Below are 26142 nucleotides of genomic sequence, written 5' to 3'. Positions count from 1 at the left end.
TTTTTAAAAAAACAGGACAAAACCTAATCCTACAGAGCATTACAAATACTTTTCAATAGGTTTATGTAATCGTGCCAATTTCTCATGAATATTGTCATCACATTTCCTAAAAATGTATATGTATATCATAATTAGAAGCATGCAGAGTATACCCCACTCAAACCCTTTACATAAGAATTTAAAATAATGGATCATGCAGACAAATGTTTAAAAATGTATATTATATATATCTATCTGTATATATTGTGGTTATATGTATATATATATAAATATATATATATATATATATATATATATATATATATATATATATATATATATATATATATATATATATATATATATATATATATATATATATATAGACTGTTCAGTAAAAAGAAAGAGTTAGATTGTAAACAATATAAAATCATAAATAAAGACAAGAAAAAAATCAGAAATACGTATTACTATAAATCAGAAAATGATAGAATTTGTACTACAGAAGATGCTAGAAAGATACAGAAAATGCTGGAATTTATATCGAGTTAAAATTAACATTTAAAACCACATTATAAATCATTAACAAACAAATCATCAATTTAATAGCAAGCCACGCAATCGTCCCCAAATGTTCTTGAGCTTTTCCACTATATAATTACAAAAATTAGTCAAACTATTGAATCTGAAAAAGCTGTTTCAGAGCTGACTTGACTTCCGCTTGAATAAATAAAAGATGGCGTATAACATTTAAAAACTCGTTTTTATTCTTGTTTTATTCTCGAAAACTTACTAGGAACTTACTAAGTATTTCGTTTAATCCTGGTAGGTACTTAGTAGGAACTTACTAGGATTAGCAGGAAATTCATATACGTCATCTGCAGATGACGTTTATGAATTACATTAGTAATGACTAATGGGAAACTTAATAAGTTTAGCCGTATTAAGCGAAAACTTACTAGGATTAGCCGTATTAGCAGGAAGTTAAACAGATTCCTAGTGGTATTAGCCGGTTTTTTTTTCTCGGGTACCTACAACAAGGACAGGTTTGGAGAAGGTCTGCAGATTTCGTATGGCTAGACAGAATATTGGTTTATTGATAAGATGCACAAAGAAAATGACTTCAAGAACATGTCAGAATAATTGCACCGATATGAAAAAGTATTGCAGTTATTGAAGGATCACTGGAAGCAGGAATCATCTGTAATTGAGATACCAAGAAGTAATTAATGTGCTAAACCGTAATGTTGATACTGGTTTCAAATAAGGATGACTGATAAAGAATAAGAGTAATGGAGGTTAGCACAACCCCGCCCCAATCTCTAATTAACTAAAAATACCTTTCCTAAAATCATAAAAATTTTTTCAACTATTCTTTTAAAATTGATCATTTGCAGTTCTAAAAATACAACTAAAAATTTTTTAAACAAAAAAAAGTACGCTATTCTGTATTTTTTAAATGTAAGAACTCCTAGGAGGATGTGCATGCAAACGACATTATTTTATGCAGAAGTGCATGCAGACGTCATCGTCTGCATCACTTCTGCATAAAATAATGTCAAAAAATAATGTCATGCACACCCTGCAAAATTTCCAATCAATCAAAAAAAAAAAATTCATTTGTGGAAAAAGTTTTGTCCGCACACCGACCATCACCAAAAATTTTTCTAGGTTATTCTAGAGACAAATCAAGAATAATCTTATTCAACTGTTATGCCTGCAAGGCGTTTAAAGGCTCTTGCACAACATGCATCCATTTCTTGACGTCCGTGAACATATTCCCCCTCTTACTTAATTTCGTCCAACTTTACGAAGAAATTCGAAACCAAATTGAGGTATTGTCATAAGGGCCCTCTTTTGGTACACACGTTTTAAAATCAAAATCTCCTTAAGCATCTTCAATAAAAAATAAATATATAAACGGTAAACCTCACCAATTGAGAAAATGGTTAATGATGATGAATCAGGTATTTAATGTTGTTAAAAAATCTTTAACTTAACAGGTTCCATTACTGTTTACTGGTTTGCATTACAATATACAATATGTATGTATGTGTGTGTGTGTGTGTGTGTGTGTGTGTGTGTGTGTGTGTGTGTGTGTGTGTGTGTGTGTGTGTATATATACATATATATATATATATATATATATATCTGTGTGCTTTTTTTTCTTGTTTATAACTGAGTTAAATTGTAGTATTCATATTTATAGAAAATTTTCAAAATAGTTGAAGGAAAATTTCTAAAAGTTCTAAAATGTATAAAAGTTCTAATAAAGTAGTATATTCTCTGAGGGTATCAGTATTTATATATGTTTTTTAAATTAAAGCCTCAAGTAGCATAAAAGTTATTTATATTTTTAGGAGAACAAATGGTTCCTGGATATGTTGTGTCAGAAGTTGTGCAGAAATTCATTATTTATTTTTACAAACAAATTTGTGATAGAGTATGAAAATTTTTTAAAATAAAAATATTAGCTAATGCTTTGTTAATTTATAAGTGGCAGTAACACTTATATTATTTTAATGTTAGCTTTTTCGTTGTAATTTAGAGTTTACAAAAACTTTGTTCATAAAATAATAAACCCTTATGAAAATTTTATGTATTGTTAAAGCAAAAGTTTTCTAGAAATTAAAGGCTCTTTAAGCTTAGAGTTTATCCACTAACCATCTATTTGCTTTTTAATAAAAAGGATGATTTAAAAAGAATGCTCTCAGATATAAAAGTTGTATTAAAGCCATTCTACAAAACAGTAGTATCTTCCATATATAAAGAAATTAGTGCATTTTTTAAGATTTCAAAAATGTTTGCAGGGTAATTTACAATGTATAAACTACTTACTAGTGCTGTTTTATGATGTAAAAAGTCATTTTTCATGGTAGTGGGTTGAAAAGATCTGTTTGAACTTCTTAGTTGATCAAGCGAGTCAAGAGTGAAGTTTCTCGGAATTCAGTGCAATCAATCAGGAAAATGGCTAAAGAGCTGTCTGTCAATGAGCACAAAATTACACTATCAGAAATGTGGTCAGGAAGGATCTTGAAGCAAAGTCAAGAGCCAGGATTAAAAAACTCTTATTTTCCCCAAGTGTCAAAAAAAAAAAAAAAAAAAAAAGGATTTAAAAGATCAAAGAAACTTCTGAGTATCCTGAAGAACAAACTAACAATCATCCTCTTCTCAGTTATGATTTTTGTGTTGATTTTTTCTGATGATCTCAAAATGACTCCAATCTTTATTAAATTTAGTCAGAAAGTTGACACCAATGAGTACATTGGAAACCTGGAGAACCATGTCAAACCCTAGATTGATGCCCACTACTCTCTAAATGACAATGCTGTGTTCCAGCGGGAAAGAGCACCTCCATGTACATCCCAGAAAACCCAGAGGTGGCTCCAGGAGAACTTGCCAAAACACTGATCAGAAGAGTTATGGCCCCCTGGATCTCTAGATTTGCAACCTTTTGATTATTCAATCTGGTTATATCTGGAGTCAAGGGCTTGTCAAGATCCCTACAACAGTGTCAATTTTCTGAAGACTGCTATCAAGAAGGATTAGAACAAGATGTCCAAGGATTGTATCCAAACTACCTGTTCCAGGTTCAGGAGTCAACTTGAAATTGTGATTGATGCTGAAGGAGGACATAATGAATAAAAATGTGGCAAATATAATTCTAAACACTTTTTAGAAAATAAATTTTGTTTGGCATTTTTAAAATTGTGGTGCATAACTTTTATAAAAAGTTTCACTAAATTGGAAGACATCTGAAGGATTTTTTCATTAAATGCACACTATGAGCATGGATGGCAGACTAAATACATTTTTGGCACTGTAAAAACTTAGCAAATTCGGTCAACAAGGTTCTTCCTTCAAGAAAGGTCTTCTCTGGTCTTTTAATGATAAGATAAATCTTAGAATTGATTGAGAGACTGGCTATCTGAAAGCATTTTTAGACATTGTAAAGTTTGACACCAATTGTAATGCTGGATCACCACCATCAAAGAGACTTTTAATCCAAAAAATGTTGCAAAAAATATTGGAGCCAAACAATATCTGCTAGTGGCTTTTTCAGAGGATCTTTTAGAAATTTTTGAAAATGTCAGTGACTTGTCTGTTGTCTTATTCTATGTCTGTTCACTTATTCATGCAAGTTCAGTAAAATTTGTCATTTCTTGCAACATTAAAGTTGTAAATATCATCTGTAGACTTCAAAATCATGCCAGCTCATTTCCTTTTTGGTGTGGTAAATTAATTATACAAGACAGTAAAAGAGCTTAGGCTCAAGGTGCAAAGTGGCATGTATTTCCTCATATTTAGGAGGAACTGTATCATGGAGGCCTCTTTGCAGCTAAAAAGTGCTACAAACTAATGGTCTGCGTATTGTTTCATTTCAATATTGTTTTCATTCCGATAGGATATCGAAAAAAAATATCATTGGAATGACAAGAGTTTCCGTATATACCGAGATTTAAACAAACTACAATACTGTTAAAAAATTTTATAACAATATTACATCATATTCATTCTAATGACACTTTTTTTTTCTAATATCATAATGGTATGATAACGATATAGAAATGAAATGATACGCAGACCCTTACTACAAACTGCTTAGCAATCTGAACTTTCTTAGATATTTTGCTAAAAAACATTCTGTCTTACAAGTGTTTGGTTTATTTCAAACTTTCTAAAAGTTTAATGCTTTGGAAAAAACACTAGATAATCAATTCAAGACCTCATATGACTATGCTAATAAGCACTGTAACACCAAAAGTGCAAACTTCCACATCAGTTTATTGATTTGAAACATGAATCTCTTAGTAAGTTCAGTGAGCAAAGCATTGAAGCTATCCATTATCATTTCAAACTTTTTTTATTTGTCACTGACTATAACAGCAAGCGTATTTGAAAAGAATATTATAAGTACTCATAAAGGAATTTTTTTTTTTTAAATTCTAGAATCTTTTGTTAGAAAGAATAAATATTTAAAGAATTTAGAACTTTTGTGTTTTTTTTTCTTATATATAAAGAATATGTTATTGGATGCTCTCATTTTGCTTATATGTGTAAAATTAAACTTAAAATTATTTTCACAAATGACATAGCCTAATTTAAGTTTTTATATATTTGAAGTCTGGAGGCATTGTACTTTCACCTCATTGGTGGCTTACAAAAGTAGTTTCACAAGTTTAACTCTCTTCTCCAGACATATGTAATCTTGGAAAAGCCTCTATGAATAAAATTTTACAGCATTCCTAAGAACTTTTTATAAGTTTTTATATTTTTAATGTGTAATGAACTTTTCTTAATTTAGAATGTTTATGAGATACAACAGATTTATGATGAAGGGTATGTAATGTTGGCAAGTATGGGATTTTTAACTGAATATAACTATAGTAGATTTGTAAATGCTTGGTGAATTCAGCAATATTAAGGGTAATGTTTGCTCACAGTGAGCAAAACTTTTACATGATTTCAGGTATACAATATATTTTGTATACCTGAAAACCTTCATATAAATGTTCAAACTAGTTCTTGTTGTCTTGCCTTATTAAAGAAGTGCTGCATTTATATTATCTCTCAATGAAGTTTAATCTGGGTTTTTTTTTATATATTCATGATTATTCCTAGAAAATTAGATATTAAATTTCAAGAAAATACTTTTTGAAAAACAATCTTTTTTTAACTTCTATTTGCATGCTTTGCTTAACTTCTATATGTTTTCTTATGTAATGCTCTTATGTAATCTTCTTGTAATGTTTACTTGATTACCCAGATTTCTCTAGCATAATATCTACTTGAAGTAATATGTTAAAAGCAATCCAATAGGTTTGCCATAAAAATGTGTGAGTTTTAATTATTTTGATAACTTATTTAATTGTTCTGCAAATTAAATATTATCTATCATTTTGTTAATATATTTTTTAAGCTCTCGTGTTGTTTACATACACTTTAAATCACCAAATATAAATAACATTGGTGCATTTCATATTTTTGAACAGTATTAAATGCTGAACACAATATGTATGTAGGATATGATGATAAATTTAGTACATATTGTGTTTGCAATCCAAAAGTTTGTGTTAGTTCCTTAAGTTAGGGTTCTTGGAGTCTGAATTTTGATTTAAAAAAAACTGTAAAGTTTATGCAAAGGCTAATCACACTGTGTAGTTATTTATTCCAACTTATATTTTAGGTTGTTTCAAACCAATTCTAGTAGAGTATGCAAAACTATAGAATTTATTCCAATTCCAGGCGCTGTATATTTGTAGATCTTGTTACAAAAATCATTAAATTTGAATTCCTAAAGTTTTTAAACTCTAGCATCAGTTATGTTCTAATTGGAAACCATTGTAAATCTTAATATATTGCTTAAATATACTGCTACAATTTTCATGAACCATTCCTTAATATCGCTAAAAACTTGAAATAAAGTAACCATAATTATCAGTTCTATAAAAAATCTTAAAGTTATCAATCAAAAGGTTTCATTTGTTTGTAACTCTTGTTTTTGATTTTGTTTTCAACTCTAAAAGCATGTAAGTTATTTTTTTAACTTTCTATTTTATGTGCAGATTCAATAAGTTAACTGAGCAGTATTTTATGAAATGTGCCTGGCCTGAAGCTGAAGATATTTCGCCACTTGTTGATGGAGGTAGTTTTTTTATCATTTCATACCTGCTTGTTAATGTTTAAGATAAAATTAAAAAACTGCATTGGCTAATTTTAAATGTTCTTTAATTTTAGATAAACTATTCTTGACGTTGTATAAAGAGTTGTACTACAGGCATATCTATTCCAAGTTGAAGGTTATATATATATATATATGTATGTATGTATGTATGTATGTATGTATGTATGTATGTATGTATGTATGTATGTATGTATGTATGTATGTATGTATGTATGTATTTATGTATGTATGTATTACATTTTTATAACAAGTTTAAAGCTTTTTTTATGATTTTTATTTTCTTTTATTCTTAGTCTTGAAAAATTATTGCAATTTTTAGATTTTAAAACTTAAAATAGATTTAGTCTAAATAAATCATTGAAGATGGTTAGCATATTGACGTTTCCAAAATAATGTAGAAGACTTTGAGCTTCATCTTTAGAATTAATGGTCAACATAAAGTAGTGTTCAATTTAAAACTGATTTGCTTCAATAAAATACAAAAACTATATGGAAGGCTTAGGATTAGCGGATATTAACACAGCTGCTTAATCTGTTAATACTGCAAAATAGATGTCAACACAGCTGATTAATCTGTTAATACTGCCAAATAAATGTAGTAACTGAATTCCTAATGGGAAGCTTACATTATTTGAATACCTGGTGGATTGACCTATGGCCAGATATAATGGTTATTTAATACAAATATACTTAATATATTGAAAGAAAAGCAAGAAGTGGAAAAAAGAAAAAGTTTAAAGATAAATATAAAACAAAATCAATCATTTGCTCCATAAAATCAATCCATGTCAGTTGTAGAGAGATCTTGGGAGAAAATTTAAATGCAGCTTTGATAAAAAAAAAGTACTTAAATCTGAAGAATATAAAGTATATCATAAAAAGAAAACTCCAGAGCGATTCATTGATGGAGAATATTTTTAAATATAAAAGGAATCCTATAGAAAAGCAAGTAATTAACTTCAGATGAAGATTTTAAGAAAAAGTGGTCAGCAGCTACAAAAACAAGATCCAGGAGATGATATCAAGTACTCAGAAAAATATTCAGTTTCTATCTAAGTGTCCAATTAAAAATGTAAAAAAATGATTGAAATAAGTAATTATAAAAATCTGTTAAGTAATTTTTGAGAAATTAATGGTAAAAATGTGCTGACTTTCATTATGTTCAACCAATGACTAGAATTAGTTATTATTTCACAGTGTTCTACTTGTAATTTTAACTTAATTTTAACTTTCAAAATTTTTTTAAAAAAGAGCTTTTAAAACTTTAGATTTTAAACTCAGGCTCTTTAAATTCTCACAGCTTGAAAACTGTTTTTTAAGTTTAAAAAATAATCATTTGTTAATATATGCTAAATGCCTTTCATTTTAGGATCTAATTGAACAAAGTATGTTCTAGATTTTTGCTTTTGAAATTTTTTAGCCTACAATGGAACATCGATATGCATCATATTATAATTATTGTGAGCTGTTTAACTACATACTAGGTGAGTAAAGCTTTCACAATAGTGTTTTATTATAAAAGTAAGATGATTCTGATATTATTAGTTTTGATGTGTTAATTTCTTATTTGTAGTCTTTTCTTGTACTTTTTTAAAGTGTTTTTATAGTTTATTTAATTTTTTCTATGCAAAATCCCTTTAAAATGATTGATCTAATTGAAATTGTTAAAAATTTTAAACTGAAAATGTCCTTAAATATATTTAGCTATCATATAATGCTCATAAAGTTTTTTAATCTCTCAATTATAGTTAGTTATTTATATTCAAAATTTATTAAATCTCTGTTTAATAAAAAAAAAGCAGCAAAAACAACAAAATAATAAAGTTAAAAAAATGTTTTTATAGACAATCCACTTAGATGCTGTAATGTCTACTATTTAATAAAATATTGAAATTGTTAAGCAAAATTGTTAATTTTTGCTTAAAATAAACAGCTTTTTTTGTTTTTGTGAATTACAAATTTTAAATTTGTTTAAATAAGTGTTTGCCATAACCCTGAGTATTTTTGCATTAAAATTAAAAGAAAGCTGTGGGGATATGTTCTCTCTCCTAGTCCAGGTTTTCAGAACTGGAAAATTCAGTTCTGAAACTTTTCCAGACAGCAAATAAGGGTTATTAAAATAAAAAATGAAAGTATAACTGACTAAATAAAAAAACATAGGAAACTACAAAATCAACCAAAATCTATGATTCCATAAAGGATCCATTCACTGAACTTTGCTCTAAAAATTCCACCATCCAATAAATAACCTTTATTTAGTTGCCATACTTTAAACTCATCTATCAGAGCTTAAGAAGGTTTATAGTTTCAAATGTTAAAAAAAAGCTTTCAAGATATACAAATTTTAAATGTTAAGTTATGATGAAAGCAGTCACTATTAAGTTTTTACATAAAATTTCTGAATGTAGATGATTATCTGTAATTCATTATTTTAAAGTTAATGTCTAAATAAACTATTGGTTTTAGTGATTGTTGATTGTTGATTGTTGCTAGAGACAGAGTTTCAACTTTGGTTTGAGACATGGAATTTTATTTTAAACATCTAAACAAAATCTAATAAAGTTGCCTATTTAGATGAATCTGCACCTTCTACACTTGTTCTTCCTAATCAATGGATGTGGGACATAATTGATGAGTTCATTTACCAGTTTCAAGCTTTTTGTCAGTTTCGAGCTAAAATTATGAACAAAAGTGAAGATGAAATGATTTCTTTAAAAGAAAATGTCTATAAAGTATGGAATGTCCACAGTGTCCTTAATGTACTTTATTGTCTTGTTGAAACATCACGAATTAATGAACAGCTAGAAGTTTTTGGAAATGATGAAGACCCTGATACAGTTGCTGGAGAGTATGGAAAATTACCATTGTATAAAATGCTTGGATATTTCAGTTTAATTGGATTGTTGCGTTTGCACTCATTACTTGGGGACTATTATCAAGCAATAAAAGTTTTAGGCAATGTTGACCTAAATAAAAAGGTAAACTTTTTACTATCTTTTTGCTAAATTAGTTTCAATTATAAAAATGTTTACTGGTTGCATTATCTTTGAATTATGGCATTAAAATCAACCAAAAAAAAGTTGTATGGCATTCTACTTAACCTGTTTTTTCCAATTTGCTTTTCATCAATTAAGTTTTAATAGTTTTTTAAATTGTCCAATAGAATTAGAGGTTTGTCTGGCTAAAGAATGTTTGTGCTTTTCAAAAACTTGGCTTGCAAACAAAAAACAATTTTATTTAAATGTATTGAGGATTGTAGTTAAGTAATGTACTACTTACCAAAGCAGATATATATTGTTCAATAGCTGAAATATTGTCATCAGTTATGACCAGTTTTCATACCTAATTCATGCAATAATTGTTACTTGCCTTGGCATTAATTTACCATAGCCTGAGCTCCACATTTATGAGAAATGTGCACACACAAATTGAATACATTCCAGCTGCACCAGCTTTTGTATTATAATTTGGTCTTAATGAATTAAAGCCTAAAAATCTCACTTCTACTTGTTAAATCTGATTTTTTAAAATGATGTTTAAAAACATTTTCCAAGTTTCATTTGAAGTTTCATTTCTTTAAAGTCAACCATTTAAACTGTATCTCTTTTCCATAAAAATGGTTTGATATTTGGCCAATAGCATTTGCAAATAATTATTGCTTAAAAATTTTCATAACAGGTAAATTTTAACATTTTCTAACCAATTTCTTTTTAATCTTTTTTTCCTACTAGTTTTTAAAGTTAAAACATTTAACAGCAAAAAACTTAGTAAAACTCTAAAGCTTAAACAGTTTTTTAATAAACATGAAATCTTAGGACCGCTAAACCGAAGGATCAAAACTAAAGCAAGCATGAAAACTTAGGCTGCTATAAGCTACCCAACATATATAATTGTATATATATAATGCTTATAGATACCCTGGCTAAGAGGATTAAATTTATTTTCAAATAAGTTATTTTTTAGTTTTCAGTTATTGAAAAAAAGATTTTAATGAAATAATAAAGTAATAGGATTAGTGATCTATTATAAAATATATATAATATAATGTTCTTTTCAGAAATGTGAAATTTCAAAATTGATTGAGATTGATTTGATTGACCAAACAATCAAATCAATCTTAATCAAATTTGGGTCCTTTTTAAGTGTCATTATTTTTAATGAATATAAAAGTTGAGTTTTTTAATTTTAACTATTCTTTTTTCCTCTTTTTTTTTTTTTTTAATCATTTTTAGCAAAAACAATCACTGGTTTTGCTCATCTTTCTCATAGCTTAACCAGTAAACATTTTTGCAAGAAAAAAATGTTTTAAATTTTCGATTGAGTTCTTTTACTATAAAAACTCAGTTGTATGTTAACACAACAAAACTTCCTTCATAGTTCTAAAATCAAGTTACCAAATTTAGGGTCAAAGTTTAGGGTTTGTTTTAGGGTTTGTTTTAGGGTTTGTTTTAAATAAGAGAAATAATTATCTCTCCCTTGCTTTCTAATCCTATCTCTGTACTGTTCTTTAATTATTTAATAATAAATGCAAATTGTGATTGTGCTTACAGGCAAAATAAGTATTTTTCCTTCATATAAATGTCCCTATCTTTTGCAAGCTTTTTCTTGGTGTAAAGTATTTTGAAGTCAAAATAAGTTGTGTGAGAGAAAGTAGCTCTTGTGTGCTTTGGGACTTGTTCCTTTTGCCAAATATTTAAACTAAGGCTTGGTCTCGTTTGAATATAAAAATTAAAGGGTTTTACTTTCTTTTTTTTTTTTTTGCCTCTTTTATCACAGCTGTAGTTTGAAAAATGTAATTTAACTGTTAAAAAAAATTAATATTTTTGTTCAGGAATGGGAAAAACTGAAGTTATGAAAATAAATTTGGTTAGTACATAAATTGTTAAAACAATTTTCTATACCTTTAGGCTTAAACTAAATCTTAGATTATTTTAGGCTAAAACAATATCTTAGATTATTTTAGCTTGAAGAAAAACTACTTAGTTATTTTGATTTATTAACCTTTAAAGACCTTTGAAGAGTTTCATTTAATTGAAATGTCTGCTTTGTGCTTCACATGTGTGTGGGTTTCCAACTGAAGGTGTGTGTTTATATTTCTTAGAGCTTGTATTCTCGTGTGCCAGCATGTCAGGTGACTACTTATTATTATGTTGGCTTTGCATACATGATGATGCGACGTTATGAAGATGCTATTAGAAGTTTTGTCAGTGTTCTTTCTTATGTTCAACGAGCCAAACAAGTAATACAAACCAAGTCTTATCAGTTTGAACAAGTGAGTGATTATTCAACTTAAATGATTTTTGTAAACACTTAACCACACAATTTAAATGAAAAACAAATTGTGTTGGGTATTTGCAAATGATTTATTTAGATTGAGAATAAATTAAAAGCATCTTATTGATACATGATAAATACAAAATTGAGATTGCTTTGAAGTAATCATCAGGATGTAACACATCCTGATAAAGTATTTCAATTGTTATAAATTTGTTTTATACATTATGCTATTATTAAGTTGTATTAATTTTATAGATTAAAAAAAAAACAGAACAAATGTACACATTAGTGTGCATATGTCTAGTACTTTGTCCACAGGTATGTCCTACTTGTATGAAACAACGTTTTTTGTTTTTTTTTTTATTTCTAAAATCTTTTATTTAATATTTTAAAAGTGACAACTATTGTTTATTAAGCTTTTTCTTTTAAAAAAGGAGTCTTAATTCAGCAAACAGCTTTAATTTTTACCTAGAAAATAGTTTATTTGTTTGTCTTAAGACTTTTTTTATTATCAAGTTGCTATGAAAAGTGATTATAAGTCTGGTCTTTGATATTCTACCAAATAGAGAATTGATGAAAGTATCAACCAATATCTTCGAGAAAAAATGCTTGATAAAATGTTGAAAATGCAGAAGGGTGATACATCTGTATTTGAGGAATGCTTTTCATATTCTTGTCCAAAATTTATCTCTCCAATACCTCCAAATTATGACACCCCCCCTGCCAATTCTCATCTTGTAAGTATTATACTTTTTTCAATTTTTTCAAACTTATTTATTTGTTAAGGTACATATTAACTACTTTATGACAACCTATTTGATTATTTATGAAGGTACATGTTAGCTACTTTATGACATAGAATACTAGAATTTATTTTAGGATCCATTTAACTTGCAACTTAGAATGTTCATGGTTGAAGTACAGCAGCAAAGCATCATTCCTGTTATTAGAAGGTATTAAATGGAAGATTGGAGAATGGTAGATGTTTGTTAAACTTTTAAATTTATTTTTTTGCCCTTTTGTATAGTTATTTGAAGTTGTATACCACCATGTCAATACCAAAGCTTGCTTCTTTATCAGAATTGGTATGATTTATCTTTTTCTTCTTCTTTTTTTTTTTTTTTTTTTTTTTTTTTTTTTAAACTTTTTTCTTTTACTTTAATACTTAGATTTTTTTAAATTACTGATTTTGTTTTTTTTAATACTGATCATAGGATGAAGGTACATTGCAAACAGCTTTACTTTGTTTTAAGGTATAAATAGATGGTTTTTTTTTTGGTTTTTTTTTCAAAACACTGATTAAAACATACAATATAACAAACATATAATCTACAGTGAAATTGAGCTTTTACCTCCTTATATTCAACCTTTTGACATTCAAAAATCTATGCAACAACGGAAGTCATTTAAGTTATTGTAGATCTTATGCTATGAATCTCTAAGTATGATAAACTTTGTAAACTTGGTAAATTTTATGCTTCTAACCTTCACCGTTTCAAAGCATTTCCAAAAAGAAAACAAAAAAATTTGTGTCTGTTTTATTTTAAAATGTTCCTAGACTACTTTTTTGAAATCCAGCTTTAGAATGTTTTTAATTGAAAATTTTAGTTAATGTACTGTGGTGTGACCTTACTAAGTCCCATGCTTTAAGAAAGTCCTAATTTAAGAAATTACAAATTTCATATATAAAAAATAAACATTTAGAGAAAAAAATTCAATTATTTTAACTAAATATCTAGTTAAAATAACTAAGTTTCTTTCCCCAAATGTTTATTTTTATATACGAAATTTGTCGTATCTTAAATTAGGACTTTCTTAAAGCACAGGACTTTGTTAGCTCACACGGTATTTTATTTTTTAATTTCTCTTATGAATGAAAATAAAGTTTTTGACTTAGTTTGGTAATGATAAGTTTTACCTATTTTCTTTTGTAAAGCATAAACAGCGTACTCTAGTTTGGATAAAAGGGAACGATGCTTTAAATGGCGAATTCCAATCCTCACCTGAAACAGATTTTTTTATTGGGAATGTGAGTATCTGTTTTTTATTTTAGCTTCTAATATATCTAGATTATCTAACCGCTTAATACTTTAGTTATTATTATTATGTTTTATTCATTTTACAGGATTTGCTTGCTCATAATTCACTATTGAATTTGATTCTAGGATATGATTCATATAGCAGATACAAAAGTGGCTCGACGATATGGCGATTTTTTTATTCGACAAATTCTGAAGATTGATGAGGTTTTTTTTTTTTAAAATCTTTTATATGAAGAGTCCCTGCAGAAAGAACATGGGTAATCACCAAAAACTAAAACTGAAAAAATAGATTTTTAAAGTTTGAAGACTTGCTGTGAAAAAAGCTTCTTTATATTCCTAATAACTGCTAATATTCAAAATTATGTCCATTTCTATAACATAAATATTTTTATCTTTTATAATTTTGACAATAGGAATAAAACTAATGACTTCCCGAAGTTTTAAAAAAAGTGATTATCTTGTGACTATAGTCATTTATCCATTTTATATAGAAAATCCTTCACTTCTGCTTTAATCTACTGACTTTATGATATACACACAAAGAAATTCAAAAGCTTTGAGATTTTTTATGTTCTAAAATAAAATGCAAAAAAGTTAAGAGTTGAATTCTTCACCCTTATGAAGAAGGGATGGTGCCAATATGTGGTAACTAGTCAAAATTAATATGATTATAAACCATTTGGTGCAGATGGTGCTTCCTTTTCACAGTGGCTTAGACTTTTAAGTTGTTGGAAATTGCATCATCTTTGGATCAACCTTTTTCAGTTTTGTCAGGAATTCATCATAAATCAAGTATCACTGTTAACAATCTATGCTAAAAATAACGCTAAAATAACATTGATAACTGCCCCTTGTAAATCCTACTGTAAGGTGTGTAGACACCTGTAAAGACAACAAATAACTAGAAAACTTTTAAACAACTTTTTAAACTCTGAAAAATGATGTAAAAGTTAAAATTTTGTTAAGCAGTTACGGTGGTGTGGGAAATAACTTAGTTGTTTTAACTAAGTATCTAGTTCGTTAAAATAACTACTTTTTTCCCTCTAAATGATTCTTTTATAAATACGAAATTTGTCATTTCTTAAATTAGAACTTTCTTAAAGCATAGGGCTTTGTTAGGTCACACCACGGTATTTTTAAATAAAACTGTTTTTGAAAATTTATCAAAGTGAACCATGGGATTGGAGCACTTGATCATTGACACAGATAAGCTGCAAAAAAGTTTCAAATCGCACTGGCACTCTCACCATCATTGTTGTGATAACTTCAAAAAAGTGCAAAAATTTAAAAATCTAAAAGCAAATGTTACACACAAACTAACAAGAAAATAAACGTTTTATTTTTAATAAAGAATTTGCTCATAACAAGATAATGTTAAATGCCACTATGAAAACAAAACATTTTTTTTCAAGGGATTATCCACTCAAATCACAAAAAAATAAATTGCTTTCTAATTTCTCAAATAATCGCATTTTCGAAAACATAAAATTCCGTTTTTGCAAGATCTTTTTGTTCTTAACTTATTAATTCAACATTTACAAAGCCTAAATTTGTCTTTTTAGAGAAAAAAAAAATTTTAGAGACATCGTTATTTTAAGAGTAGATCTTCTTGGAGATCTAATAATTCCATTTCAAATTGAGATATTTCTTCCGGCATTCTTCAGTCAGTCTTTCAAATGTCCAAAAATTATTCCTCACATGGAGTGTAGTCAGTATTTCTCATATAATATGAATTAGAGAGTAAATGTTGAACCTTAAAAGTTGAACCTTAAAAGTTGAAGAACTCAAAGATTTGTAAAGTATGACTATACCCGTGGACTCTTCATGCATTTAGATATTCTATTAAGACGATTCGTTAGGGTTTCAAATTTAGTATGTTTTAAAATTTCATTTTTGTCTTGTTTTAGTTCACAAAAAGTATGTGGAAAAATCAACAGCATGCGTAAATTCGATTTGCTCCAATAAAAATGGTTCTAAAGTAAATGTTTGGTTCAGCAATAGTTAAAGAAAATGTACCTTGCCATGATTAAGAGAGAAAATTCGGAATATATTTTGAATTATAGATTTTATAACAAAAGAGAACTGTGCCCCAAACTCAGTTATACTAATAATAATACTAATTGTTCACTCTCTGAGATTAATACTACATTTATAAGTAGACACGTGGAGAGCATGTATAAGGCCTGGGCCAACTTACTATAGCGTCCAGAACAAACTTTCCGCCATAATTGTCTTAATCCCCCCTTATTAACCCCAACCCCGGTCCTCTCGACAGGTTTGTTTGACATATTCAAATCAGAACTTTTATTAGGCCATAGTAAATAAGACTCTCTGGCGTTAGATGCTCCCTTACATTTGTTGCCGGGCTATCATAAATTTTGATAATCCGGCAACAAATGTAAGGGAGCATCTAAAAAGTAGATTTTAGGGAATATATTTGTAAAATAAAAGTAAGTCTGAAATAAGCAAAACGAAAATTTAGCATATTTTTAAGACATGTACCAGAAAAGCTCTATAAACACATTTTGAGTACCCATATGTGTTTACAAAGATAGTTTGTTAAAAGATGTACACTTCTAAAATTTCCATATTTAACAGATCTTGCAGTTTCACTAAAAATCACTTTTTAGTGAAACTGCAAGATGTGTTTCATTGTTTTTGTATAAACAGAAATTCAAATCAACAACCAGGGCCCCAAGTTTGTGAAATAGATATATAAACAACTCAGCGATAAAACTCTCCAGTTTATAACTAGTGCATACCTATGAATGACGAACAATGAACGATGCTTGTTTTTAAGTGTCTTACGGTCTCTGTTTCTCTTAACTAGTACGGTAATTGTTGATTTAGCCACATCATACAGCTTAGAAATATGCATGTAAGGAATCATCTCTACAGCACATGTTTTTAAATTTTTCTTGACTTTCCCATTGTTTATTAACTTTTAATTTAAGTTAAATATAATCTTTAGTAAATTAATTTTAATGTTGATATGTTTTTCTTAAAGAAAATTTTGCACGCTACCGTATCTTCATGTATCTTCATTCTTGAAACTTAACGCGATGCTCCCAATAACATTTAAGTTCTTTGTTTCAAGTATCTTGAGCTTCTTCACTAAAGAGATCTATGAGCAGTAGGGTTGTGTGAAAAAATAAAATTTATAAAAACATAATAGCGAATAAAACTTGCATTTCATGGTACTGAAAAAACTGCAAAATTTTTCCTTCTTATTTTAATATCTGGAGATGCCCCAAGCGTGCTCTATGTTTTGCATCTTTATGAACAAAAATATGGCCGTCTGACATTTTATTTTAATCATTTCTGTTAAATCTGTATTGTGATTTTATTTGCATAGTCATTGTCAGGTGTTGTTTCAAGGAAAGCTGAACATGTTTGGATGAAACTTACTTGAAAAAAATGTACAATTTAATTTAGTTATAACTATAGTATACAGCTGTTGCAGTTTAAAATAGTTCCAGCTATTTTGTTTGCCAAATGCGAATATAGCTGTAGATCTTTCAGTCTGCAGTGTTGAACGATTTATGAATAATAGATGTAGGTGTAAAATCATATTCAGAGAACTATTGTTTCATTTTTCATTTTTTTGCCAGGAAAGGATGTCATTTTCAAAAATTTGCACTAGGATGTACCACAAATGTCCAGTTTTTGGTCACCCCTGTAAATTTTATACAAATATTTTGCCAACATACATGGATATAATAAAACATTAAAATCACATTAAGCAAAACGTGGCAGCAGAAAAAGCAAAAGAGCCTACTGTAAGTGAAGTAGCTGAAATTGTTGCATCTGATATCCAGGCTGTGTGGAAAAGAGCCTCTAATCCTTTTGTTTCACACTCTAAAATTCTAAAGCTAATACGATGTACTCACGATGAGTTTAGAAAGCTGATGAAACCTTAAAAAAGGAAGGAAGACTGATAAGAGATATATGTTGAAGCTTCAAGCATATGCAGACAAAAGTTGTTTGACATTGATGTATGCAAGTGTTCCTATGGAAATTTCAAGTGTGAAAAGGAGCATAAAGTGCTGGCTGATGAGTAGAACTTTGCGCAGGATCAACGAACCACTAGACTGTTGTTTATTGGCAGTGTGAATAAAGTTACTTCAGCTAAGTTAAAGAAGCGTTTTGACCAATAAATAGCAGAAAATGCAAAGATCAAAAGAAAACTTGACCTGCGTGATCAACAATATGATTTAGAAGATTTAGAAAACACATTGTCATCAGATATTGACAATTTTGGAACAAACAATGAATCAAATGAATATGTTGAAGTAAAGAATGTGCAGACACCTACTTCATCAACTAGCACCAGACAAATGAGAAAAAGATTACCAAAATTGGTTAAAATGTGTGATCGATTTGGTGTACCAGATAGAGCTGGAACAGCTTTAGCTACAGCTGTGCAACTAACACACGTAATTGATCGCTATAAACTGCGGTGGGAGCTTACCCAGTGGGCACCAAGACGTCTATGACACATCTATTTAGTGTCTCAGATGTTTTGAGACATCTGAGATAAAACTGAGACATTTAAAAGACGTCTTCAACATGATTGCATATTAGGTATGTGGAATTCCAAATTTTTCCGTCACCTACTTTTCCGGAAGTTCTAAATACTGCGTTTTTGACATTTTTTAACGATACTCGAGTTATGATTGGGATTGTTTTACATCATTTAAATAAGTTTTCACGATAATCGTTTAAAACATGAAACATTATTGCATGATCTCATATATTTTTTAACTTAATATTTAATCTCATACATCTTTTAACTTAATGCTTGATCTCATACATTTTTAAACTTAATCCTGATAGTTTAAATGCTAGTTATGTGTGTTTGTATGTAACCATCGGATTTAACATTATTATTACACTTGAAGGTAAGAAACTTATGTTTTCAAATTTTTATTAATAATAAGGTGTTCATGAAACTTCATTAAAAACCCAAGCTGAGGGAAATCTGATTTATCTTGATTAATATTTTGCTTCTCTTTGTTAGCTCACCCTATTCCACCATTGGACTTAATAATAATATTATTATATATAATCAAGTGACTCTTTGGTCGTGAACATATGACTATCGGATTAAATATTTCAATTATACTTTAGGGTATGAAAAAAGCGTTTTAAAACTATAGCTTTCTCGCAGTGTACACAACATTGAAATTCTACATTTTCTCTTCTACCACACGTGTCCAAAATTGGTAGAAACTACTTTGAAGCCCTCCAGAAAAACCCTTTGGAGGGATGATTTTGGTATTATTCCTGATCACAAAAATGTAAAATTTGAAATCATCTGTAACCGTCCGTGGAAGAAAATTTGATTTGAAGAATTTCTCTGTTTTAAGATAATTTAAAACAATGGTTTAATATCTCATTTGCATTTTTGCAGCATTTTAGGATAAAATAGCAATCAAATACTTAAATAAATACTCAAATAACAATTTTTTTTTGCAATAATTTTAGCTTTCCTGGAATTTAAAATATTTAAAAGTCAACAAAATTTTTTTCGGGAAATAGCAAATTCTCTGATACTTTACCTTTAGAATTAGACCTTTATTGAGCAAAATTTTGTTAAAAGTCTCAGAAAAATGCCAAACTCAAAGAAAACTCATGAAGACTGTAGAAAAACAGTTTGTATCTTTTGCTTGAGAAAATGTACAAGAGAGTTGAACAATCAATTGATCAATACAATTGAAACTGTGTTCCAAATGAAACTTGACATATCAGACTCTAGAGTTCCAAAAGGGATTTGTAACACATGCAGGATTGCTCTTGGAAAGAAGAAAAATGGTGAGAATGTTTCACTTCCTCTTATGTTTCAATTTGAAACTATAAAAGTCAGACCTTCAACTCGGGAACAGGACTGTGACTGCCTGATTTGTCAAATAGGACATTTGAAGTCTTATGAAAAACACCCACTGGAGACTTCCTCTGAACATTCACAGTCTTCTTCAAGCCAAAAAAGATGTTCAGAGCGCTTGTCAATTCTTGGAAAAGGAATATCACATAACTGCTCTGACTTCTCATTTCGTGAAAACATGAGAAAACTAGCAATGAGGGATTTTCTTGTCAGTTAGCAAATTGCAGCTTCAGTTGTTACTGTCAAAGAAGCATCTCCACATGGAACTGTCAAACTTGCACAAAGCAGAGGTGGCCGCCCTTTGTGTCTCACAAAAGGTACATAAATTTATGCTAAAATTACTATTGTGTTATGTACAAGCTTTAAGACTAAGCATTCTTATCCTTAGTTTACTACTTTAAGAAATCACAGACACGTTATCAAAAAGCCCCTTGAAAAAAGAGATATGTTTGTTAGTTATCTCTTATAATAAAATAAAAGATTAGTTAGTGTTTAATGTACCCTTAAATTTGAGATAGGGCAATGTTTGAATAAGTACAAAATTTATTTTGTTGCATGATAAAGTACACCAAACTTAACTTACAGCTGAATTTAGTTGAATCAAACATATCAAATAATTATCCAGGTTTAGTGTAGTGTCAAATCAGTAAATGCATATTTTCTTACACATTTAGACTAGCACCTAGCCAAAGATCAAAATTTGTTAATTAGTTAGTTAAATGCTTTTTACTACTTATGTTTGTTTATCCATCATAGTATCATTATACTTTAAGTGTCTATTTTACTTGTAGCAAACAAATACAACTATATATAAATGTTTTCAACTTTATTTTAGGACTGTAACATTAAGACGACTACATTCTATATACGTTATGTATTTCATCCTCACGTTCATTCGCTTTTACAATTTAAATATCATTTCTTAATTCATTGTGCACAATGAATTATGCACAACGAGCCATATATAGTCATTGAACTACATATTCATTGTGCGCTATGAATTACACAATGACGCAACTACAAGGACCATCAAGTGCCAAAAAACTTTTTGGAGACACCCCACTACTGAAAGCAGAAGATCTGGTGAATGTCCAAGTCAACACTGGTTTGTCCAATTCCTCAATGAATAAGTTGGTGTCTACCATAAAATTCACCAAAAGTCACGTTGTGGAACCCAACTTTAAAACAAAGTTTATTGAGATTGGAAAGAAGCTGTCTGCTCATTTCACTCAAACTGACATTGAAGTCTGCAATGACAAATCACAGAGAAGGAAGCAATTGGTTGTACACTGCAAAAACCTAGGAGAACTTCTGAATGATGTCCTGCTTCAAATACAAGTCTATACACAGCACATTGTGAAGCTTGGTCTAGATGCTGGTGGTGGCTTCTTTAAGGTCAGTCTGGGCATTCAAGAGATGGAGCAAGTGTTAGAGTCTAGGTCTCCACCTTGCAAGAAAACCTTGACATCACAAGTAGCTAAAGAAAGTGGAGTGAAGCGTCAACTTCTTGTTGCTGTAGCAGAAGAAGTTCCAGAAAACTACAACAATGTAAGAAAAATTTTGAATCTTATTCATCCTGAGGGTGCCCATCTCCTCATCTCATGTGATTTGAAGTTAGCCAATATTATCTGTGGTTTGCAGTCCCATTCAAGCTCTCACCCATGCACTTGGTATGAAGTTGACTCAAAGGATTTGTCTGCATGTGGAAGTCCTCGAACATTTGGTTCATTGAGAAAATGCTTCAAAGCATTCCAGGACAATGGTCAGGACTACAAAAGATTTTAAGAATGTTGTCCATGAGCCTCTTTTAAGCTTGCCTGATAATGTCCTAGTCTTAGACTTCATTCCACCAATGGAACTCCATCTCTTACTTGGAGTAGTCAACCATCTGTTCAGAGCATTGAAGGAAGAGTGGCTGAAAGCTGATGAGTGGCCCAAGGCTCTTCACATCAAGCCTCAGCCTTTCCATGGTGGTCAGTTTGCAGGAAATGAGTGTAGAAAACTCCTCAAAAATGTAGATATCCTTCAAAGGCTTGCAAAAGAAGACTATGCGTTCAACATTTTTGGCATTGTTGATGCACTGAGAAAATTTGATGCAGTGGTGTCTGCCTGCTTTGGAATGACCCTGGAACCTGATTATTATGAAAAACTATCATCATTCCAAGCCTCCTATCTGGCTCTTGACAGAGTAAGTGTTACTCCAAAAGTCCATGCAGTGTTTTACCATATCAAACACTTCATAGAAAAGAATCAAGACTCCCTTGGAAAACATAGTAAGCAGGCCACTGAAGCTCTTCACCACAGCTTCAAGTCTCATTGGAGCAGATACAAGAGGCCAGTAGACCATCCAGAATATGGAAAGTGGCTGCAAACTTGTCTCGTGGACTACAACAGCAAGAATATCTAAATTGGGAGTAAAAACTATTTTTTTATTCTGCCAGTAAACTAAGATTTTTTTTTTTTTTTTTCAGGAATGAATAATTTAAAACTTTCTTCCTTCTTAGAACACACAGAATACTTCTTTTTGTTCCTATCAATATTATGGACATGACTGTGGTTTCATGTGTGGTTAAGAATGCTTTGCAATGTAGAATTTAAAAACTAATATTTACTAAAGAATACATCACTTTATGAAAATGTCACAAAGTTTTTTAGCTCTTTACCTTATGTTTTAATCACACATATGATAATATTTATGTTTAAATATAAACTTTCAAATTTGAATGCTCTAGAAAATCAAAATAAACAGAATGCTCTCATTTTCTCTCTATTATGTAGGATGTAATTTTCAAATCAAATTTTCTTCCAGGGATGGTTACAGATGATTTCAAATTTTACATTTTTGTGATCAGGAATATTACAAAAATCATCCCTCAAAAGGGTTTTTCTGGAGGGCTTCAAAGTAGTTTCTACCAATTTTGGACACGTGTGATCTAAAACATTGCATAATTAACTAAATTTTTTATCAGTTTATGACAGCAACTCTTTCGTAAATACGTAAAAAAATTGTGCCAAATTTTTTTGCCACAGCTAAAAAAATATTTATCTTCTAAAGATGTATCAACTTTACTCAGTTGTCACAATTTTCATTTGTTGTCTTAATTTTCATTTGTTGTCATTACTTGTCACAATTTTCATTTGTTGTAACATGTTTGAAATATCTTTTACTTTTGTAATTTCTCAAAAAGGTCTTGACACGTGTTAAGTCCTTAGACTTAATCTTGGTTTTTGTTGCTAAATTCTTGGTCATGGTGGTCAAGTAATTGACTTCAACATTTCGCTGCTACACTTTAAAAGTTTCACCTGCGTATTTTTCAGAGGTGGGCACTTCCGATAAAAGTTCCGATATTCCGCTAGTATCGGACTAAGAAAAAAATATCAGATTATTGGATATATGTATCGGACTGGCCATATTAGATATCCGATATTCCAATAACTAACGGACTAAGTAAAAAGTAGTGGACTATCGGACCGTCCAAGTTTTGTATTTCCGTCTTCCTGATTTTTATATATGAAATAAATGATTTTTTTTTTTGAACAAGTGCAGATTCAAATTCACGATCACGCATATCTCCTCTGTTCCAACAACTACTCCTGTTTTGTTTTTAACTGTTGCTCCTCCCCTTTCCGATCGGGGGGACGTCATTTTCTACTTTAACTGCTGCATTAAGTCAAAATGTCCATCAGCACTGTTAAATTCTTATCTCAACAGCTCCGTAAGATGGATTTCGGATAAGATCGTTATCCTCCATATCTTTAGAGTCCAAAAATACATTGACCTTAGTTGCCTAAATTACTAGTTGCGCTACGATGAAGCTCCCTTACAAAAAAACCCAGTGAACTTCCAGTGAAAAATTGTTCCAAAACCCAGCGAACTTCCAGTGATCTTTTCCAGCGAACTTCCAGTGATCTTGTTCCAAAACCCAGTGAACTTTTCTAGTGAACTTCCAGTGATCTTTCATAGCTAATTAGCTATGAAAGTTAACTTTCATGTTTTCATATATAAAAAATGGAAGTTTAGCGAATTCGCTGGAATTTTATTTTTTAGGATATATTTTTTTTAAAACGTTCATAAACATTTTAAATATTTAAAGCCGTTAAGCGCGAAATAAGACAAATTAAGCATAGGAAAAAAAGAGCTTAATATAACATTTATTTAAAAATATCAATATTTAGAATAAAAATACAATGTATAAATAATAAACTACCTTAAGTATGAATACAAATTTTCATAAATTTTTAACAAGAAAATATAAAGTAAGTTCACTGATATAAAGTAAATGTTTTTTTTTATTGACCTTATGGCTATATTTATGGCTCAGATTTTGTAAATCTGAGCCATAAATACAGGAACTCCAAGAGTATTAACAACAAGTCTAATTGTTGTTTGCCCATTTTCTTCAAGATCTGCTAAATGTATCCAATTGTTATCGCAAGTATTTTTAAGCTGTTTGTTTATGTTTAAAATATGAAAAAAATTGCATTTCTTATGAAGATAGGATGATGTAAAATATTTCAAACATTTTGGACACTGCTTATTAAGACTTAAAGCAACTTCACAAACATCACAAAAAAAAACTTTTTCATATAACTCTTTTTCCTTCTTAAAAAACTTCAAAAACAAATATTTAGATGTAGGCAAAACACTGTGTGACAATAAAATAGTTAAGAGAGTTAACAACGCCTCTAAGGCTTCGTAGGACAAATTAAAGCGCAAAACAAAAGTCATTATGCATAAATATGCATTAGAGACATTTATCTTTGGGCCAGGATACAGAGGTGGACTCTCTGAACTTTCATTTTCATCAAACTCATTATTGGTTGTTTCATTTTTTGGTTCATCTAAGTCAGATAAATGATCCATAAATTCATCGTCAATAGAATGATTGTCATCAGAAGTACTCTCATTCTGTTGCTGAGCACAGTTAACTTTTGACATCCTCCAACGTGTTGTTCTTGGAATATTTACTTCCCCTGATTGCCATTTCTTGTAGCAACCAATTCTAGGCATCTAAAATAAAAGAGGCAAGCAGGTAAAATTAAACTTTAGTTAAACAAGATTGACATCAGAAAGAGAACAAGAGAAACTATTGTGCTTAACCTAATTGTGCTTAAATAACAATGATGCTTATTTTACAGCTAGTTCTTTAGTATATACAATACAAACTATACTTTTATTTGATGAAAAATATTTTTATCAAGTGTATGATGTATATATAAATATCAAATGCATATATATGTTAAATGAAGGTGTTTAAGCGGTATAAAATTTTATAATTTTATTTAAATTTTATAATTATTCAGATAATTTAATACTCTTTTGAAAATTATAAAACTTACAAAATATCTATTTTGATGAGTCTTAATTGATGAACTTTTCTGATGTCTTAATTGATGAAACAGTGTAAAATGAAATAAGTTTGATAAATGATTTTTACTAATTTATTATTGCTATGTTCTTTTAAGAACATTGAGCACTATATTTTAAGAATACATTTAAATTTATTCGGATATATACATGTATATATATATGTATGAATATGTATATATATATATACATATATATATCTTTTTTTTTGTAATTATAAGGACCCCTTAAAATATTTTTTATTCCAAAAAAATTTTAAACCTAGTGTTTTTGTATTAGATAGAACACATTTAGGGGGTGGGAACAAATTATTTTGAAAAATGCTGTTTTTGGGAGACCCTAATATATATATATATAAATCAATCATTATCTATTATGTTCAATAATCTACAATAAAGAAATTTATAATAATAAATTTTTGTGAAATTATAAAGTTGAATATGTATTCGCTTTAATAAAAATGAACATACTGAACAACATACCTGTGGTTTTGGAAATTGAGTAGAACTTAAAATAATAGAAACTGAAACTGTAGATATAAAAAAACAACGTTTACTTTATTACAGAAATTGGAAAAAAATTTTCAAGATGTTATATCTGTCAAATTTCAAAAAAGTTATGTTAGCAAAAGTTATATCAATATTTTGTTATGAAACCCGCGGCGTTTTCGATTATTGAAAATCAGCGCTAAATTTCCACAAAGGTTTTAGATCACTGGAAATAAAATGACGTTTTTCGTTAAACTTCCAGTGAACTTCCAGCGAAGTCGTAAAATTTACGGAAAACCCAGCGAACTCGGTGAATTTCCAGTGATCTTTTACATTTCCAGTGAACTTTCACTGGAAGTTCGCTGGGTTTTTTTGTAAGGGCTGTATAATATAAATTTACTACAGTTAGTTTGATAAAC

General features: G+C 29.4%; 2 protein-coding genes across 2 annotated transcripts; one reads left to right on the top strand and one right to left on the bottom strand.

The window, feature by feature from the left end:
* Positions 1–1738: 1738 nt before the first annotated feature.
* On the top strand, positions 1739–16031 carry LOC149878378 (eukaryotic translation initiation factor 3 subunit L-like). The gene is made up of 16 exons (XM_090072422.1): positions 1739–1946; positions 2340–2422; positions 5285–5319; positions 6546–6625; positions 6718–6779; positions 8085–8148; positions 9239–9642; positions 11766–11936; positions 12197–12259; positions 12508–12678; positions 12821–12894; positions 12969–13026; positions 13156–13194; positions 13878–13970; positions 14107–14187; positions 15891–16031. Exons 1-16 carry the CDS (start codon positions 1925–1927, stop codon positions 15927–15929), a joined length of 1539 nt encoding a protein of 512 aa, XP_089928548.1. The 5' UTR covers positions 1739–1924; the 3' UTR covers positions 15930–16031.
* An 8050-nt stretch (positions 16032–24081) lies between these two features.
* On the bottom strand, positions 24082–26022 carry LOC149878377 (uncharacterized). Its single transcript, XM_090073153.1, has 2 exons — positions 25718–26022; positions 24082–24878 (listed from the first exon to the last, which is right to left on the bottom strand). Exon 2 carries the CDS (start codon positions 24876–24878, stop codon positions 24186–24188), a length of 693 nt encoding a protein of 230 aa, XP_089929279.1. The 5' UTR covers positions 25718–26022; the 3' UTR covers positions 24082–24185.
* Positions 26023–26142: the final 120 nt, after the last annotated feature.

This window comes from Hydra viridissima, unplaced genomic scaffold (genome assembly GCF_058129835.1).
Source record: "Hydra viridissima isolate aposymbiotic clone 2 unplaced genomic scaffold, HvirCarnegie_v1 scaffold_15, whole genome shotgun sequence".
Lineage (NCBI taxonomy): Eukaryota > Metazoa > Cnidaria > Hydrozoa > Anthoathecata > Hydridae > Hydra > Hydra viridissima.
Note: the sequence above shows the minus strand (reverse complement) of the source record. Positions and strands in the feature narration are given on the sequence as shown.